General features: G+C 37.0%; 1 protein-coding gene across 1 annotated transcript in view; it reads right to left on the bottom strand.

Annotated features, from left to right (window-relative positions):
• The window catches only part of Net1 (neuroepithelial cell transforming 1), a 53,739-nt gene that overhangs the window by 31,756 nt on the left and 1,208 nt on the right, over nucleotides 1-20,775 (bottom strand). Inside the window, exon 2 of the mRNA XM_047520996.1 lies at nucleotides 2,900-2,966. Coding sequence (XP_047376952.1) covers nucleotides 2,900-2,966 — 67 coding nt within the window. The remainder of the gene's footprint in view (nucleotides 1-2,899; nucleotides 2,967-20,775) is intronic.

The raw sequence follows: 20,775 nt of genomic DNA, 5'->3' as shown, positions 1-20,775 counted from the left end.
ATGAAGGCACACCAGAGGGAAATGATCAAAGGGGCAGACAAAACTATAATATGCTATTTCAAATTGAACTAAAAGACATTATGAAAATGATTAAAGAAATGAAAGAACAATATAAATCAGAACTGGAAAAAATTCAAATATAAGGTGACAACTTGAAAAATATAAGATTATATCCAGATGACATAGAAAAGTACAAATATTTTGATCATGATTTTGAAAAGTCAATTAACCAAATATCCTGCATATGTGTATCCAACTGTAAGTCCATGCCTATATTAGTTAATAATAATATGAGCAAAATATAGAGGCATACAAATGGTGTTATTGTCATGGGTGAGTAGAGGCTGGGGATGGAAGGAAGGACTTAGATGGGGAAGGGAAAGTAACTGCCTAGCAAAAAAAGATCACAATGGGAGAAAATAACATGTAAATGTCACATGAAATTGCACATGTTGAGTACATGCATGAGAACTTCACCAGGCTTTCAGTCTACTGTGATTTCTTTAAACTATCTTGAACTTTCACTTTTTTAACCCATCTGGAATGTACTTCTGTATGTATGTAACATGAAGCAGGACACTCAATTGCTCCCCATCCCTCCCGGCATTATTTGTTGAGAGCCCCATTCCTTCATCATGCCTGTGATACAGTAAGTTCTAGCATCACGTAGGTAAGCATCTGGTTCTTTATTTTGTTTGTTGGTCTATTTATCAGTTACTGTGCCCATATCATCCTGTTTTAATAACTAACACAATAAAGTAATTCCCATTTTGTATACTGTTTTTTTCTGGATCCTCTACTCTTCCACATGACTTCTAGAATAAGATCTATTAAATGCTAATAGGATTTCTATTAAAACTGCACTGAATATGGAGTAATTTGCAGAGAACTGACATTTTTATGATAAGAGTCCTTGCATGAGTATGGTACATTTCTTTATTTAATTAGGTCTTTTATATTCTTTTATTTAATGCTTTCCAATTTTCACCATAAAGTTCTCACACGTTCTTTCATGGATTTATTCCTAGTGTTAAAAAATTGTTCCTATATTCATATAGGTCTTTAAAAGTTACATTTGATATTTTTATTGCTAGTGTATATACATTCTACTGATTTTTAAATTCTTGCTTCAATTTTTATTAGCTCAGTAGCTGCTACTAATGTTCTATGCAGACAATCATACTGTATATAATCAAATCACATTGTCTCTTCCTTTCTAATTTGTACTCAACTTATTTTTCTTGTCTTACAGAGCTGGCTTACTGTGTAGCTGAACACACATAGTGACAGCAGGCTTTTTTCTAAATTCAAAGGGAATGTTTCTACCATTGTATCATTACATATGGTGTTTGTAGTAGGTCTCACGCTAAGGAAATTCTTTCTAATCCTGGTTTGCCAAGAATTTCATCATTACTGAGGAGTGTTGACTTAATTTTTTTCCCCAATTTTATCATTCCCTCTATTTTCGTTGGTTTACTCTGATTTAGATGCTTAATTTATGTTCTTTTTCTCTCTCAAACTACATATTTAGCAGTTATAAATCTTCCTCTTAGTATTCCTTAACCATACTCTAGAAGTTTTAATGCATAAACAAAAAGATAATAATCTTTTGTCATAGGAGACCTCTACCAAAGTATTTTCCCTGGTGGGATAGACCCATCCCAGAGGGTATGCAGGAATTACCTTTGGAGTCCAGAGGGGAAATGTTGGAACTTCTCTTTTTAATGCATTTTAAATCCTTAAAAAGTAAGTTTTACTAATAATCAATATACAATGATGAATTCATCATCACTTATATTGTAAGGCTAAAAATAATGGTGATATAATCACACCCAATAAGGAGTCATCACCTAAATGAAACTGTCCGGTTATTTGGAAAATAGATTTATGCCCACTATCATTAACCTTATTCAAAGTGAATACTGTGCTTTGAGATAGCACATCATATTAGTACATAAAAAAATTAGTACACTAGGAGTACATAACATATTTTTGTTGATAGGTTTGCAGAAACATGAGACCCTTTTTTACTGAATTTTAACTTGAGGTTAGGCTCATCAACCCACGTGGAAAAGGGGCCAAGATAGGGAGACATTTCAAAGGAAAATATAGAATTGCACTAGAATCAGGAGACTCTTGCTATGAATGCTTTAGTGGCTACATGACACATGTAATGGGAATAAAAGCACAGAAATATTCAACAGGAATGCCAAACAGAAATATATATTATATAGAAAAGAACAGAATACAAATTAATTCTGTATTGCCTAATTCATCAGAACATTTTCAAAAGATACACACAAGTAACATCTGGCAAACTACAAACAGTCATTTTTGCTATCTTCCCCAAATATAAAAGCATAAAAATTATGATCTATTTGTATGCTTTATTTATATATGTACTATATTGCAATCAGTTTTCTAATGTCGCATCACATAAAATTAAATGCCTTTGTAAAGTAATGTAGCAGTTTTATTCTGAGATGATCAATAGCAAAAATGATTCATATTATATATGTATATTTATATCTAATGACTTATTTACATTAAATATGTATATATACATACTTTGATATATGTATAATCAAACATCTTATATTTTAATGAATATTTCATAATATATGCTTTTAAATTTAACATTGGTAGGAAGTGAGAAAGAACTGTATAGAACTAAAGATTAATATATATATGAGTGCTTTGCAAAATATGTTTTACTGACTTGAAATAAAGAAATTCTTCCAGCTTGTTAGCAGAAAAGGACTAAATTAGGCTGCAAAAGATGGCTGTAGAAATTCGGTTCAAGATATTCAGAAGTAAAGACAAGTGAGCTATAACAACAAACTGAAAGACAACCCAGGAACTAATTCTATCTAATGCTTTGAAACAAATATCTACTTACCAAAGTGAAGTCCCAGTGGGGGCCAGGTGTTAAAAATGTGAAGGAGCTACCTCTCCGAAGGGAATATCTATGAAGAGAAAATTCAAACAATAAATAGAGAGAATGTAGTTTTAAAACTATTTAAAATTGCATGATTAGTCATTAAATATTGGATATAAGAGGGACGGGACACAAAATAAAACAGGGCACAGATCCTGGTCATAGTCAGAATTTTTACAGTGAAATATCCTATATGAAATTAGTGAACAGATTATTAAAAAAAATAGTTCACTGTGGGGAGCCATCCTTATCTAGCAGAATCAGATGAGGTTGAGTCATGGGATACAGAGGCCTGACTTCTAGGAACTGGCTACCCTGGAGGACTGTCCCAGATTGCTGGGAAGTATGTGGCACTGTGTGGGATTGATTCCCTGTCTAGCTCTATGCTAGAACGAAATGGCTCTCCTAACTCCACCCCATCCTGTTCATCACAGAAGAAGCCCCTCCCAGCCTGGGCCTTTTTAACCTGTGTGACTATAAATAAAAGGAGATGGATTACTCCACGTTGTTAGAAGCCAGATCTGGTATGGCCTGGCCTGTCACGCGCCTTCTCATTTAAAAAGAGTATGAGCTCTTGTGTGTTTATTGATTAGATAAGTTTATGGGTAATTGATTTATATAGCCAACATCATCCTCTGGCAGTTAACCTTTTTTTCAACCATGCGAAATGTGGCAGAAACCTCCAGAGTTCACCAAACCAAGTAAAGTTTATTTTAGGAACACAGAGTTCAATAATACCGGATTTATTAATATAATATATTCACTAATAGGTTAAATAAAAACCAGCAAATTGAACTTTCTTAGATTAAACAAGACAAAATTCATTCATGCCTACTATTTAAACAAATAAAAACAGAAGAATATTCTTAAGAAAAACCTAGCTGGGTGTGATAGTGCACACCTGTAATCCCAGCAACTCAGGAGGCTGAGTCAGGAGAATTGCAAATTCCTGGACAGCACAGACAACTTGATGAGACCCTGTCTCAAAATAAAAAAAATAAAAAGGGTTGGGAATGTAGCTCAGTGGTACAGCACCCCTGGGTTCCACCCCAGTACCACCACACCCCCCAACACATACAAAATTTAAATCCATGTTATTTACATTGGTATTAGAAATCCATCCTGACGTTTAAAAAATTACAATTTAATAAACCAAACAAAAAGTTTTGAAATATACATTTGAGACAATGGCCTCAAGTAAGATTAAAATTTGGCTAGAATTTTGTTCTTTAAGGATTTTCTTTTTTTCTTTCCATTCACTGTACAGAAATAAAGCAAGATAAAAACCTGTCTTTACCTTTCTAAAATACAAACTTCTCTCTATATAAACTTGTTTATAAAATATGTAGCAAAGCAAATATACCTAGCATAGGGGATAAAGGCAGTTTATAAAATATATTTATTGTTAAATTAATTCAGATATAGAGAAAAGAAAAGCAGAGATATGTCTCTGTCCTCACCGCCACGGAAATATATGAAGAGCAACCACATGGGAAAAGTAGAGAGTACTGAGTTTACTATAGCAAGGGAGTCAGCTATCATCATTTGCATTTTGACAGATAAAGGAACGTGTAGACAGTATAAAAACAGGCGAGGTTCAAGTATGACCTGAATGGAGACTGTCACTGAAGGGAAGCTGTAGGAAACTGCAACTAACCTAAAGTGTGTGTGTGTGGTGTATTGTGATTGGATAAGGTACATATCTGGCTTACTTTAGTTGGTCCTAAGTAGAATTAGGACAAAAGTTAGGAAGTTGACAGTTACTAATGAAGTCCTGGCTATTTTAGGCTAACTTTTATAGAAGTTACTATTTATTTAGCTTCTTGGATTGTCAGGTTATAGTCCATTTATGAATCTGGTCTTTTGCCTTGACCCTCATGATCACTGTTCATCATAAATTTACAACACCACAGATGGCTGTCATTCCTGCAGAAATTTACAAGTTTAAATTTGCACGTTTAAATCAATTCAAGGGTTTCTGTAGTTTTCTAAGTTCAATAAAGCAGACGTTTATATTTTGACAGGGAACACAAGGGAAAATATCTGTAAGTAGAAAAAGGTTAGGAAAGTTTCACAGAAGAATTAATACTTAACTAAAACTAAGCTCAGCCAGAAAGAGAAATAGCAGTTACTGAAGCGTTAAGGTGAACTTTTCAAATAGCTTCTCACGTTTCAGTACCAAACAACGAAGAACTAGATCATGATGAAAGGTTTCACATACTACACTTGGAGAGTAGGGTCTTGATCTAGTTCTTGCACTCTAAGTAATACGAAGGATAGAATGGGAGAAGGCAAGTCTGGTCAGAAGACCAGTTAGGAGGAAGCTCCAACACTGGTTAGCAAGATTAAAAAGAGGTTGATTAATTACAAAGTTCAATAACAAAACCACCAAGATTCCTGATACGGGGAAATATGATGCCATTAATAGAAGTTAGGAATAAATGAAGAAAGACACGTAAAACAAACATTCCCTAGGTATTTATTTGGGAAAGATCAAAACATGGTAAGATTCATTACTCATGGGAACTCATTTTTTTTTTTTTGAGGGTCTCTTTAATGGGAAAAAAAAACTTAAGGAGCTGATTATCCTATCTTTCCTTGCCACCACAGAAGTCAAGAACAGCAAAATTTTTTGATGAAACACTGAAATAAGGCATTTAATAAAAAAAAAAAAAAGGTCACCTGAAATGAATTCATGTCACTTAATAAGACATAGGTATAATAGTAAAAGCAAAAGGTAAAAGATTATGGGATGACAGACCTTCTCTACCATGTAAGCGTACAGATTAGACTTTTTAAACACTTGCTCTAGAAAAGTGCTAATGTGTAACTACACGGAGAGCCCTTCATAGGAATTGGGTTGAGAAGCAGCAATTACTAATCTCAAAAGATTATTTTTAATCTAATACAAATAAATATTACAAAGTAGTATTCACAGTGGCACTTAAAAATATTTAGTAAACAACTCCTTTCAGGTATAGCATAAGTATTAAGATGAATTAGAAATCTAAAGCTATTAATACTTTTTATTGCACAGAAATAACTACTGACCTCAGAAAGTTGTTTTTTTTTTTTTTTTTTTGCTATAGGGCATTTAACCCCAGGGGCATTTAACTACTGAGCCACATGTCCAGTACTGTTTATATTTTATTTTGAGATAGGGTCTTGCTAAACTGGTGAGGCTGGCTTTGAACTTGTGATCCTTCTGTTTCAGCCTCCTGAGCTGCTGGGATTAAAGGTGCACCACCACGTCTGGCTCAGAAAGAATTTGATGTTTAAAAGTTGGAAAGAAAAATAGCTCTTGAAGATGGCGGACTAGAGGGCGGCTGCATTTCACGTTGCTCCAGGACGCAAGATTCAAAAGAGGAGATAGTGAGAGACTTGGGACCAACTCAAAGCCGCCAGGTGAGTCTCTCCTGTTGGGGAGGCGTCCCGGATGGGGCGGTAGCCCCGGAACGCAGGGAATTTGTGAAGTAGAGTTGCTCGGCGAGACGCCCCTCCACCCGCTGGAGCGGTAAACACGGACAACTGGGATCATCGTAGAGGAGGCGGCTCAGCACAGCGCTTGGACTCGGAGCAACCACTGGGGCTCCGGGCAGCTGCCTGAGGAGGACCTGTGTGGCGAGCTGTTTAGACCCAGAACGACTGCTTCTGAACACCGGGGGGTTGCCCGGAGGAAAAGGAGAAGCCCGGCGGGTCGCTTGGTCTAGGAGTGACTGCATCTGAGCCACAGGCGGTTGCCAGAGGAGGAGCTGCGTGGTGAGCTGTTTGAACTCAGAGCGAGCGCTCCTGAACACCGGGGGACTGCCCAGAGGAAGAGGAGGAGCGCGGCGGGTTGCTTGACCTAGGAGTGATTGCATCAGAGCCACAGGCAGTTGCCAGAGGAGGAGCTGCGTGGCGAGCTGTTTGAACTCAGAACAACTGCTCCAGAACACTGGTGGCCTGCCTGGAGGAGGAGAGTGGTGGGACGCTTGGTCTAGGAGTGACTGCATCAGAACCACAGGTGGTTGCCAGAGGAGGAGGCGAGTGGTGAGTTGATTGGACTAAAAGCGACCGCTCCTGAACACCGGTGGCCTGCCTGGAGGAGGAGCACGGTGGGTCACTTGGTCTCGGAGCCACCGCTCCTGAACACCCGGGGGGCTACCCCGAGGAAGAGGAGGAGGAACAGGGCGGGTCACTTGGACTTGGAGTGACTGCCTAGGGCTACGGGTGGTTAGCGGGAGGGGGAGACCCGAAGTGAGTTGTTTGGACTCCTAGTGACTGTGTAGGAAACCGGGCGGCTGTCCGGACAAGGAGGTGTGTGGCGGGTCTCTGGGTCTCGGAGCTACTGTACGGGGCTCCAGGTGGTGGCTCAGAGGAGGGGCCGCATAGCCAGGCGATTAGGTGCAGAGCAGGGTCCCAGGAGCTAGGTGGCTTCTTGCTGGAAGAGCTGCACAGAGACACGCCTAGGGGCGAATCGAAGTTTCCAGGGCGGCGGGCAGATTCTCTGGGAGAGGCAGCCTAAGGAGACTCGTCTGCGAAGGGTGAGGCTCCCAGGTCCAGGACGTAGGTCCGGGCCCCTGGGATCGTTGCAGAGGAAGACAGCCCAGCCCAGGTGGTAGTTGTAGATTGCGGGGAACCTCTAGGAGGGCAACTGACCAGCGAGACGTCCCCATCGAGTGACTCTTCCCGGCCGGGGGAGGTTTTCCCACAGGGACGGTAAAACCAGAGACATAGGCACAAACAGGTCATGCCTCAGCCCGCAGTCTAGTTCCCCATTGGATGACCATTGGTCAACAAGTGGAGGCACCTCTGCCCTCTATCAGGGAATATACCCCACCTGAGGGTCACCACCCCTAGAGAGGCAGCTTCTTCGTGGAGCTCTGCATTATCAACCTCCTCCAAGACTTCAGGCTACTGAAGGATAAGAGGGGATATACTAGCAATCTTCAGGGACATTATAAGTTGATAGAGGAAATCTGCAATATCTTAATGACCCACTGATTCCTGAACAATATGAGAAAACAAGGGAAGAAAATGCCCCAAACAAATCTAGATGTTACATCAATAAAATCCAACGACAGCATGGCAGAAGAAATGACAGAAAGGGAGTTCAGAATGTACATAATTAAAATGATTAGGGAAGCAAACGATGAGATGAAAGAGCAAATGCAGGCATTGAACGATCGCACCAATCGACAGTTAACAGAGCAAATTCAGGAAGCAAAAGATCATTTCAATAAAGAGTTAGAGATATTGAAAAAAAAAACAAACAGAAATCCTTGAAATGAAGGAAACAATAAACCAAATTAAGAACTCCATAGAAAGCATAACCAATAGGATAGAACAGCTGGAAGACAGAACTTCAGATATTGAAGACAAAATATTTAACCTCGAAAACAAAGTTGAACAAACAGAGAAGATGGTGAGAAATCATGAACAGAATCTCCAAGAACTATGGGATATCATGAAAAGGCCAAATTTGAGAATTATTGGGATTGAGGAAGGCTTAGAGAAACAAACCAAAGGAATGAACAACCGATTTGAAGAAATAATATCAGAAAATTTCCCAAATCTGAAGAATGAAATGGAAAATCAAGTCCAAGAGGCTTATAGGACTCCAAATACACAAAATTACAACAGACCCACACCAAGGCACATTATAATGAAAATACCTAACATACAAAATAAAGACAGAATTTTAAAGGCTGTGAGAGAAAACAACCAGATTACATTCAGGGGGAAGCCAATACAGATATCAGCAGATTTTTCAATCCAGACCCTAAAAGCTAGAAGGGCCTGGAACAACATTTTTCAAGCTCTGAAAGAGAATGGATGCCAATCAAGAATCTTATACCCAGCAAAACTTACCTTCAAATTTGACAATGAAATAAGATCATTCCATGATAAACAAAAGCTAAAAGAATTTACAAAAAGAAAGCCAGCATTACAGAACATTCTCAGCAAAATATTTCATGAGGAAGAGATAAAAAACAAAGAAGCAAATCAGCAAAGGGAGGAATTATCCTAAAGGAATTGTCAAATAAAGGAGGAACCAAGATGTGTCAAAAATTTTAAATATGAACCAAATGACTGGGAATACAAATCATATCTCAATAATAACCCTGAATGTTAATGGCCTGAATTCATCAATCAAAAGACATAAACTGGCAGATTGTATTAAAAAGAAAGATCCAACAATATGTTGCCTGCAAGAGACTCACCTCATAGAAAGAGATACCCATAGACTAAAGGTGAAAGGATGGGGAAAAACATACCATGCACATGGACTCAGCAAAAAAGCTGGAGTATCCATCCTCATTTCAGATAATGTGGACTTCAAGCCAATGTTAGTCAGAAGGGATAAAGAAGGACATTTCATACTGCTTAAGGGAAGCATAAATCAGCAAGATATAACAATCATAAACATCTATGCCCCAAACAGTGGCTCATCCATGTATGTTAAACAAATCCTTCTCAATTTTAGAAACCAAATAGACCATAACACAATAATACTAGGTGATTTTAACACGCCTCTTTCACCACTGGACAGATCTTCCAAACAAAAATTGAACAAAGAAACCATAGATCTCAATAACACAATCAATAATTTAGACTTAACAGACATTTATAGAATATACCATCCAACCAAGAGCAAATACACTTTCTGCTCAGCAGCACATGGATCCTTTTCTAAAATAGACCATATATTATGCCACAAAGCTAATGTCAGCAAATACAAGAAGATAGAGACACTACCTTGTATTCTATCAGATCATAATGGATTGAAGTTACAAATTAATGAAAGAGTAAAAAACAGAAACTACTCCAAAACCTGGAGATTAAACAATATGCTACTATATGATGAATGGATAACAGAAGATATTAGGAAGGAAATTAAAAAATTCTTAGAGGTAAATGAGAACAAAGAAACATCATATCAAAATCTCTGGGACACTAAGAAAGCAGTACTTAGAGGAAGATTCATTTCATGGAGCGCATTTAATAAAAGAAGTAAAACTCAAAAAATAAATGACCTAACACTACAGCTCAAAGCCCTAGAAAAAGAAGAACAGACCAACACCAAAAGTAGTAGAAGACAGGAAATAGTTAAACTGAGAGCTGAAATCAACGAAATTGAAACGAAAGAAACAATACAAAAAATTGACAAAATAAATAGTTGGTTCTTCGAAAAAATAAACAAAATTGATAAACCCTTAGCCACACTAACAAAGAGAAGACGAGAGAAAACCCAAATCACTAAAATTCGGAATGAACAAGGAAATATCACAACAGACACGACTGAAATACAAAACATAATAAGAAGCTATTTTGAAAATCTATACTCCAACAAAATAGAAAATTTCGAAGACATCAACAGGTTTCTAGAGACATATGAATTGCCTAAACTGAACGAGGAGGACATACACAATTTAAATAGACCAATTTCAAGTAATGAAATAGAAGAAGTCATCAAAAGCCTACCAACAAAGAAAAGTCCAGGACCAGATGGGTTCTCAGCCGAGTTCTACAAAACTTTTAAAGAAGAGCTCATTCCAATACTTCTCAAAGTATTCCAGAAAATAGAAGAGGAGGGAACTCTCCCAAACTCATTCTATGAAGCCAATATTACCCTGATTCCTAAACCAGACAGAGACACATCAAGGAAAGAAAATTTCAGACCAATATCCTTAATGAACATCGACGCAAAAATTTTCAACAAAATTTTAGCAAATCGCATACAAAAACATATTAAAAAGATAGTGCACCATGATCAAGTGGGTTTCATCCCAGGGATGCAAGGTTGGTTCAACATCAGGAAATCAATAAATGTCATTCACCATATCAATAGACTTAAAGTCAAGAATCACATGATTATTTCAATAGATGCAGAAAAAGCATTTGATAAAATACAGCACCCCTTCATGCTCAAAACACTAGAAAAAATAGGGATAGTGGGAACATTCCTTAACATTGTAAAGGCCATCTACGCTAAACCCATGGCTAATATCATTCTAAATGGTGAAAAACTGAAAGCATTCCCTCTAAAAACTGGAACAAGGCAGGGATGCCCTCTTTCACCACTTCTATTCAATATCGTCCTTGAAACTCTAGCCAGAGCAATTAGATAGACCAAAGAAATTAAAGGGATACGAATAGGAAAAGAAGAACTCAAACTATCCCTATTTGCTGATGATATGATGGTATACTTAGAGGAACCAGGAAATTCCACCAGAAAACTTTTAGATCTTATAAGTGAATTCAGTAAAGTAGCGGGATATAAGATCAATGCACATAAATCTAAGGCATTTTTATACATAAGTGATGAATCTTCAGAAAGAGAAATTAGGAAAACTACCCCATTCACAATAGCTTTGAAAAAAATAAAGTATTTGGGAATCAATCTCACAAAAGAGGTGAAAGACCTCTACAATGAGAACTACAGAACACTAAAGAAAGAAATTCAAGAAAACCTTAGAAGATGGAAAGATCTCCCAAGTTCTTGGATAGGAAGAATTAATATTGTCAAAATGGCCATACTATCAAAAGTGCTATACAGATTCAATGCAATTCCAATTAAAATCCCAATGATGTACCTTACAGAAATAGAGCAAGCAATTATGAAATTCATCTGGAAGAATAAAAAACCCAGAATAGCTAAAGCAATCCTTGGCAGAAAGAGTGAAGCAGGGGGTATCGCAATAACAGATCTTCAACTCTACTACAAAGCAATAGTAACAAAAACGGCATGGTATTGGTACCAAAATAGAAAGGTGGATCAATGGTACAGAATAGAGGACACGGACACAAACCCAAATAAATACAATTTTCTCATACTAGACAAAGGGACCAAAAATATGCAATGGAGAAAAGATAGCCTCTTCAACAAATGGTGCTGGGAGAATTGGAAATCCATATGCAACAGAATGAAACTAAACCCATATCTCTCACCATGCACGAAACTAAACTCAAAATGGATTAAGGATCTCGGAATCAGACCAGAGACCTTGCATCTTATAGAAGAAAAAGTAGGTCCAGAGCTTCAACATGTCGGCTTAGGACCAGACTTCCTCAACAGGACTCCCATAGCACAAGAAATAAAAGCAAGAATTAATAACTGGGATAGATTCAAACTAAAAAGCTTTCTCTCAGCAAAGGAAACTATCAGCAATGCAAAGAAAGAGCCTACAGAGTGGGAGAAAATCTTTGCCAATCATACTTCAGATAGAGCACTAATCTCCAGAATCTATAAAGAACTCAAAAAACTCTACACCAAGAATGTAAATAATCCAACTGACAAATGGGCTAAAGAAATGAATAGACACTTCACAGAAGAAGATATACAAGCAATCAACAAACATATGGAAAAATGTTCAACATCTCTAGTAATAAGAGAAATGCAAATCAAAACCACCCTAAGATTCCATCTCACCCCAATTAGAATGGCGATTATCAAGAATACAAGCAACAACAGGTGTTGGCAAGGATGTGGGGAGAAAGGTACACTCATACATTGCTGGTGGGGCTGCAAATTAGTGCAGCCACTCTGGAAAGCAGTGTGGAGATTCCTTAGAAAACTTGGAATGGAACCACCATTTGACCCAGCTATCCCACTCCTTGGCCTATACCCAAAGGACTTAAAATCAGCATATTACAGAGATACAGCCACATCAATGTTCATAGCTGCTCAGTTCACAATAGCCAGATTGTGGAACCAACCTAGATGTCCTTCAATTGATGAATGGATAAAGAAATTGTGGTATATATATATATATACAATGGAATATTACTCAGCCATAAAGAATGATAAAATTATGGCATTTGCAGGCAAATGGATGAAACTGGAGAATATCATGCTAAGTGAGATAAGCCAATCTCAAAAAACCAAAGGAAGATTGATATCGCTAATAAGTGGATGATGACACATAATGGGGGGTGGGAAGGGTTAGTGTTGGGTTTGGAGTTGGGTTTAGGGAGGGGGGCAGGAATGGAGGAAGGAAGGACTGTATAGATGGAGGGGAGGGGTGGGAGGGGAGGGGGGAAGGGAAAAAATGGCAGAATGAATCAAACAACATTACCCTATGTAAATTTATGATTACACAAATGGTATGCCTTTATGCCATGTACAGAGAAACAACATGTATCCCATTTGTTTACAATAAAAAAAAAAAGAAAAATAGTTCTTAAGAATTTTTAAGATGTTAACGAATTGGAAAAATATTTCCAAATCAATGGTAAGATTCTTTCCAGCATTATTTGTAACCAGCTTTACAGTAATGCTATTTCCCCCATTTTAATAACAAGTATCTATTTATTTTGAATTCCTATGGCAAAAAGAAACCTAAAAAACAAATTATGTCCAGAAAGTATGTGTGACAGTGCCATACTTCCAAAACTCTTGGAAGTCAGAGTCAAAATGTATCTATTTTAAATTCTTCTGGGAAAATTTTTTGAATTTCATAAAACATTAAGATTACAAGTGGCCTTTTCAGAGGCCCCATAGGACAACCCACTTGAAATGGGGGCTAAAAGACTGAAATGTAAGATAGAAGTGGTAGGCCTTCATCTTTCTGAGAATTTCTGTCCATACATCCAAATATTTTTGGCCACATTAAATACATTTTTTTCATAGACCCAAATAATAAAATTGAAGTCATGAAATAACTAAAACATTAAGGAACTAGTGTGGTTCATTATATTTTTTAAGAATTTAATGCCACTGTGATTTTCCTTGACTCCAACACACTTTCTTATATACAGTTTGGTGTGTTTCTGAATAGTGTAAATTACTTTTTCATTAAACTAGTTTTAATACAAATGAAGCATAATTAGAATGGCAAGGTTGCTGTCTGAAAAAAGAATCATTCTGTTCATTCTTAAGCCAAATTGTACCTTCAGAGATTTTGATGTGTCACTGCTGCTTCTACAATGGCAGATATGAACTGAAGTAGAATTATAAATGGTAGAAAGGTATTAATCTATTTAATGGCATTTTCAAAAAAATGTATCAAATGGCATGATTGCCAACAGGAAGAAAAAGTACATTCTTAAAAACAGAATTGTTTTCAAGGTGTTTCATTATAAAGAATGTAGAATGGAATGATATAATAAAGTTAAAAAAAAATGGTTAAAAAAAGCAATAGCTAGTTATCATTTATTGAGTGCCTACTATGGAATAAGCACTGTGTGTATGTGTTTTTCCAATTAAAAATAAAACTATAAAACTATAAAGATACTAGCTTATCATAAAGTACATACTTATGGGTTTACAATGAAAACAATCAGAATGAGTTAGCAAAGTAACCGTCTAAAAAAATCAAGTGTAATGGAAGGACTAATGATAGGACGATGGCAGACTCAGTCATCAACAGTAGCAAGAAAGGAGACTTCAGGCATAAAGACACTCAGAATAAGACAATGCATAATGGGAACTAGGATGACTCTGGAGCTTTTAAGAAAAATTTCTTTCTACATGAAAACAAGAAAATAGGGCAGTGCTGAAATTAGTTGCTCTCGCATACCAGCAACAGGACTCAAATAAATGCCTCAGCCTAATTACTAACTACAGATGCACTTCAACTTACAATGAGATTCCATCTTGATAAACCCACTGTAAATTCAAAATATTTTAAGTTGGAGATGAAACTAAAACTAAAAAAATAGAGAAAATCAATGTAGCCAAAAACTGATTCTTTGGAAAGATCAAGACTGACAGATGTTTAGCTAAATTGACCAAGACAAAGAGAAAAGACTAAATTACTGAAGTCAGAAATAAAAGAGGGGATATTCTTATTGACATTACAAAAATAAAAAGAATAAAGGAATACGGTGAACGACTGCGTAGTGACAAAAATTCTTAAGACACAAACTACTAAAAATGACTCAAGAAGAAATAGACTATCTGAAGACACTGAATAATAAAGAACTACCTCACATTATATACAAAAAATAACTTAAAATAGACTAAAGATCTAAATGAAAGGGCTGAAATTAAAACTCTAAGATGGAAACATAGGGTAAAACCTTCATGACGCTGAATTTGGCACCGATCTATTGTATATGACCCAAAAGCATAGGCAACAACAAAAATAAATAAATCAAGCCAAAAAACTTTTGTACCTCAAAGGACATCACAAAAGTGAAAAGACAACAAATTATCTAATAAGGAGTTTGTATCCAGAATAAACAACTTGCACAGTTTAACAATAAAAAGACTACCCAGTAAACAATCAGCCAAGAAAGGATGGCTTACCAAAAATGACCACACATTACATTATATGATTTCATTCATATGAAATGTCCACAACAGTTGAGTGGATTAGTGGTTGAGGAAAAAGGGGTGGGGGCCAGGAGAGAAACAACAGCTAAAGGTACAGGTTTTCTTTTTAAGCTGATGAAAATGTTCTAAATTAACTGTGGTGATGGTTGCGTATGTATGTGAATATACAAAACCCGCTGAAATGTACTTGTTATGCTTTAGAGATGAAGTATCCTTCAAAAGCTCGTCTGTGAGAGTCAATGCAAGAAAGTTTAGAGGTAAAATGATTGGGTTATGAAAGCCTTGACCTAATCAGTGCAGTGCATTAATTCTGATAGGTAGGGATTGTAGGCAGGTAGGATGTGGCTGGAGGAGGTGGGTCGCTGGGTTGTGCCTTTGGGGGTATGTATTTTGTCTCTGGAGAGTAAAGCTTAGTTTCTCTCTGCTTCCTGATTGTCATGACCTTCTGCCCTGATGTTCTGCCTCACCCTGCACACAGGGCAATCGAGTCGGTCATCTATAGACTGAGATCTCTGAAACTGTGAGTGCCAAATAAAACTTTTCCTCCTCTAAAATTGTTCCTTTCAGGTCTTTTGGCTGCAGCAAAAAATCCCCCCAAAAAACAAAAATAAAAAATAAACAAAAAACTGAACTAAAACAGGATTCTTTAAATGTGTAAACTATAGTATAAGCCAGTTTTTTAAAGACAATTATACTTTCATTTTCTTGAATGTTGTCTTTCAAATTAGTTTATAGTGAGTTTTGCCTGCAATTTTTTTTCAATATATACATATTTATCTGATATCACGATGCTTAAATAGTTGTTTCTTGCCTCTTTGTTGATACTATCTTCTACTTTATGTATTCTTATAGATGACCTTGTGTCTTTTCTGGAACATGGAATATAGATTAAGTGTTCCATTCCCCATTTTCCATGGTTCTTCTAACTTCATCACTCACCTCATGTTGCCTATGCCACCACTGTCTTTTTCTTAGCACCATATCTTGTATCACACACACACACACACCAAACCCTTAAAGTCTGATAGGAAAAGTCCTTAAGTTCCAGGTCACAACTAACCCTGTTCCCCAAACTTACCTATAACTATACCACCCACAGCCCCTTACGAGGCTAAATTCTGTACTTTTCATTTGGATTTTATCTACTCCTTCCCTCTCAGATCCTTGTTGAATCATTTCTCTTCTCTCCTGTCTTTTCAACTTTTCTACTTGCTTATTCCTCTTAGCATACCAAACTTTTCCCTGATTAAGTCTATGCCCCAAACTTGTGCACCCTTCCTCTATTATTCTTTCTTGACTCCCGATTGCAGTGATACTTTTTGAAAGTGTAACCTCCACTCAGCGATTCTGTTCTCCCACCCAGCTATCAAACACTCATCATTTTTCATATATACTACTGAAGACTGTCTTCATCATCTACACTTTGAGATTTTTAATTTGATATACACAGTTGGGCTCCAGGGGTCCACCAATTTCCTGAAACTTTATATAATATGTTTTTGGGGAGTTTTCATAAGATTTAAAGAGTGTCATGACTTCAAAATGTTACTTATTTTTATCATGCATGACGGAGTAACCTTTTAAAATATAAATACGATCATGCCATTGGCTTGTTCAGTCTCTTAGTATTTCCTCTTCATCTATCATGGCACATGAGGCCCCTTTATAACACGGCTCTTACTTCTCAGCATAATCTTTCATCACCACCTCTTCCATATTCCTGTCTTTTACTTCTCCCTGATACAACTAAGTGTTTAGCCACAGGGAAGTAGTTAGGATACCCAGAACTAATTGTGCCCATTTATTTTAGGGACTTTTTGCCTATTTTCACCCCTACAAAACCACCCATTTATAACTGCTCTCTAAACTGGTTGTCTAAAACTCAGGGATTATAATAGGGAATTATTTCATATTCTTTCCAGTCAGGATTCAGTGTTCCTTTTATTTGCAACCAGGACATTGTGTGTACCACCATAGCAACTTTTATCAAACACTATTATAATTCATTTGCTTATCTCTCTTCCCTACTAGATTATAAGTATTTAGACAATATTCCCCATCTCCACATTCCTGGTGTCAGGTACTCACATATTTCCTGAACAAATCATACCACATTTTAAGTTCAATACAGATGCTCCTCAAGTTAAGATGGGGTTGTGTCCCAATAAATCCTTGTTTCAAAGGGTTGAAAATATCACAAGGCAAAAAGACATCTGATGTATGTAACTACTGCACAGCATAGCTTGGCCTAATTTAACCTGCTAAGAACGAATGTTGGATAAAATTATCTAAATCAAAGTGTTGAATATCTCATGTAATTCACTGAATACCTGTAACAACCACAAAGCTAGCAACACAGAACACTAAAATGTCAGTTGTTTACTCTTATAATCATATTGTAGACTGAAGGATAGGGCTTGTTATTACTGCCTATCACTGCAAGTATCACACCTCATTATCACTTATCTGGGAAAAGATCAGAATTCATAATTTGAAGTATGGTTTCTGTTGAATGCACGTTGTTTTCATTCCATCAGAAAGTTGAAAAATGGTAAGTTGAGCCATCATACATTGGGGGCCATCTATTTTTTAACTATTCTGTGTCTCATTAGCAAATTTAACGGTTTTTCATTCCTCATCTTGCTTCAACTTTTCCATCCTTACTTTATTTTACTGATAAGTAGCATCTGACATGGCTTACCATGTCCTCTTTCTTGCCACCTTGCCAGCTGTTCCTCCTGAGCTTTCTCATTACCCTGACTTTAAAGGTGTGAAGTGCTTTAGGGTTTAGTCCTCAAACTTTTTACTCATACAATCTAAATGACTTCCTAATACCATGATTTCAAGTCTATTTGTTGGTAATTCCCAAACATATCTGATTACACAAGTGAGTTCACTTTGAGAAATTTCACTGACCTAAACACTTAAGGTTCATGCACTCTCTCGTTTGTATATTTCAATTAAAGATGAAAAAAAATTACTGTGATGACCTCTTTAATAGTTGTCTCATAACATAACCCTAAACAAACTTCTCTCCAGAGTCTTTCTTTTCTCATAACAGGGAACCCAGTTCTTGTAGTACTCAGTCCCCCAAAATGGACCCATCTTTCATTCCTGTTTCTTTTAACTCCATATTGAATGCATTTGCATATTCTGACAGCTCTACCTTCAAAATACACCCCAAACATAAACATATATCACCACCTTTCATGCTAACATGGTGTATCAATTGTAATAATCTAATTGGTTATTTAAAAATATAGATCACATTGTTTCCTCTCATTTCCCAATTCACTAACTCAAATTTAGCAATGGTCTACCAGTTACTACATGATCTAGCCCTAGTCATCTTTCTGACCTCATCGTAAGGTAACTTGCCTCTAGTTACCTTATACTTTGGATGTGGGGTGTGCCCCAAAAGCTCACGTGTGAGACAGTGCAAGATTTAGAGGAGAAATTATCTGGCAAAAAGCTTTAATCCAATCAGTGAATTATTCACCATGATGGGATTAACTGAGTGGAAACTGAAGAGGAGTAGGGTATACCTGGAGGAGGTGATTCCTTAGGGGCATGCCTTTGGGGTATATATTGTATATCTAGCCAGTGGAGTCTTCTCGGCTTCCTGATCTTCATGTGAGTTACTTCCCTCTACCATACTCTTCCACAATGATGTTCAGACTCACCTCAAGCCCTGAGGAATGGAGCTGACTGTGGACTGAGACCTCTGAAACCATAAGCCCTCAAAGAACCTTTCCTTCTCTAATTGTTCTGGTTGGGTCTTTTAGTTGTAGCATGGAAAAAGCTAATTAAAACACCTTGTCTTACTTCACAGAAGATCTACAAGCAATCAGCAAACATATGAAAAAATGTTCAACATCTCTAGTAATAAGAGAAATGCAAATCAAAACTACCCTAAGATTCCATCTCACCCCAATTAGAATGGCGATTATCAAGAATACAAGCAACAATAGGTGTTGGAGAGGATGTGGGGAAAAAGGTACATTCATACATTGCTGGTGGGGCTGCAAATTAGTGCAGCCACTCTGGAAAGCAGTGTGGAGATTCCTCAGAAAACTTGGAATGGAACCACCATTTGACCCAGCTATCCCACTCCTCGGCCTATACCCAAAGGACTTAAAATCAGCATACTACAGAGATACAGCCACAACAATGTTCATAGCTGCTCAATTCACCATAGCCAGATTGTGGAACCAACCTAGATGTCCTTCAGTTGATGAATGGATAAAGAAACTGTGGTATATATATACAATGGAATATTACTCAGCTATAAAGAATAATAAAATCATGGCATTTGCAGGCAAATAGATGAAATTGGAGAATATCATGCTAAGTGAGATAAGCCAATCTCAAAAAACCAAAGGATGAATGATCTCACTGATAAGCAGATGATGACACATATGGGGGTGCGAAGGGGGCAAGAATGGAGAAAGGAGAGCCTGTATAGAGGGATAAAGGTGGGGGAGAAAAAAAATAAAAGAATGAATCAAAAACTATTACCCTAGGTAAATGTATGATTACACAAATGGTATGCCTCTACTTCATGTACAAACAGAGAAACAAGATGTATCCCATTTGTTTACAATAAAAATGAATTAAAAAAACAAAACAAAACACCCTGTCTTCTTTGAAGTTACCTGAACACACCCAAAAGATTTCTATAGTCTGCACTTGCTGTTCCTCTCTGTCTAGAATATTCTTCTCCCAAATATTGCATGGCCTAGGTCCTCCCTTCAGGTATCTGCTCCAATTTTGTTATTATCATCAGAGACTTTCCTTGTGATCTCTTAAAAATAAGAAACTACCCTCTCTTCAACTCTATTCTCTCTATCATGCCTAATTCACTTTATATGACCACCTGATATTTTATATATTTATTTGATTACTGTTTTGTCCCCCAACCAGCCTGCACAAAAGAAAGGACTTCTTCTGTTTTTGTTCACTATAAGTCCCGAATGTACACAAAAAGCGGTCAATAAATGTTAACTTACTTGTCATGTTAACTGTTAACTCTCAGGTTTTTATCTATAAGAATAGTAATTCCTGTTTACTCCATCTTTTCAGAAGTCCTTTCTGATACTAGAAGTATCAGAATGTCTGATAGCAGGGCAGGTGTTCTGCAGTATTACTGAATGAATGTAGAATGAATTTAACTCTGCCTCCATTTGATCTTTTCGAAATTCTACTTCCCCTGAACTAGTCTTTCCTGGTTTTCCTGTTTCTTGGTTTCAGAGATGGTAACTTCTACTCTCTGTTCTTTCACTACCTCTTAATGATAGGGTATAACTGATATAGAGAAGGTTTCAGAAAGGTATATTCAGATAAGGATTATCCTAAACTTCAAGTAAAAATTAGCTTGAGGCAAGATGATCACAAGTTCAAAGCCAGCCTATGCAACTGAGGGAGACCCTGTCTTAAAATAAAAAGGACTGGGGATGTGGCTCAGTGGTGAAGTACCCTTGAGTTCAGTGTCTAATATCAATAAAATAAATAAAACTATCAGCTTGAGTGAAGAAGTCTAGCGTTTTGCAGAGTAACTTACAGTGGGCTTATAACCACC

This window comes from Sciurus carolinensis, chromosome 12 (assembly GCF_902686445.1).
Source record: "Sciurus carolinensis chromosome 12, mSciCar1.2, whole genome shotgun sequence".
Taxonomy (NCBI): Eukaryota; Metazoa; Chordata; class Mammalia; order Rodentia; family Sciuridae; genus Sciurus; species Sciurus carolinensis.
Note: the sequence above shows the minus strand (reverse complement) of the source record. Positions and strands in the feature narration are given on the sequence as shown.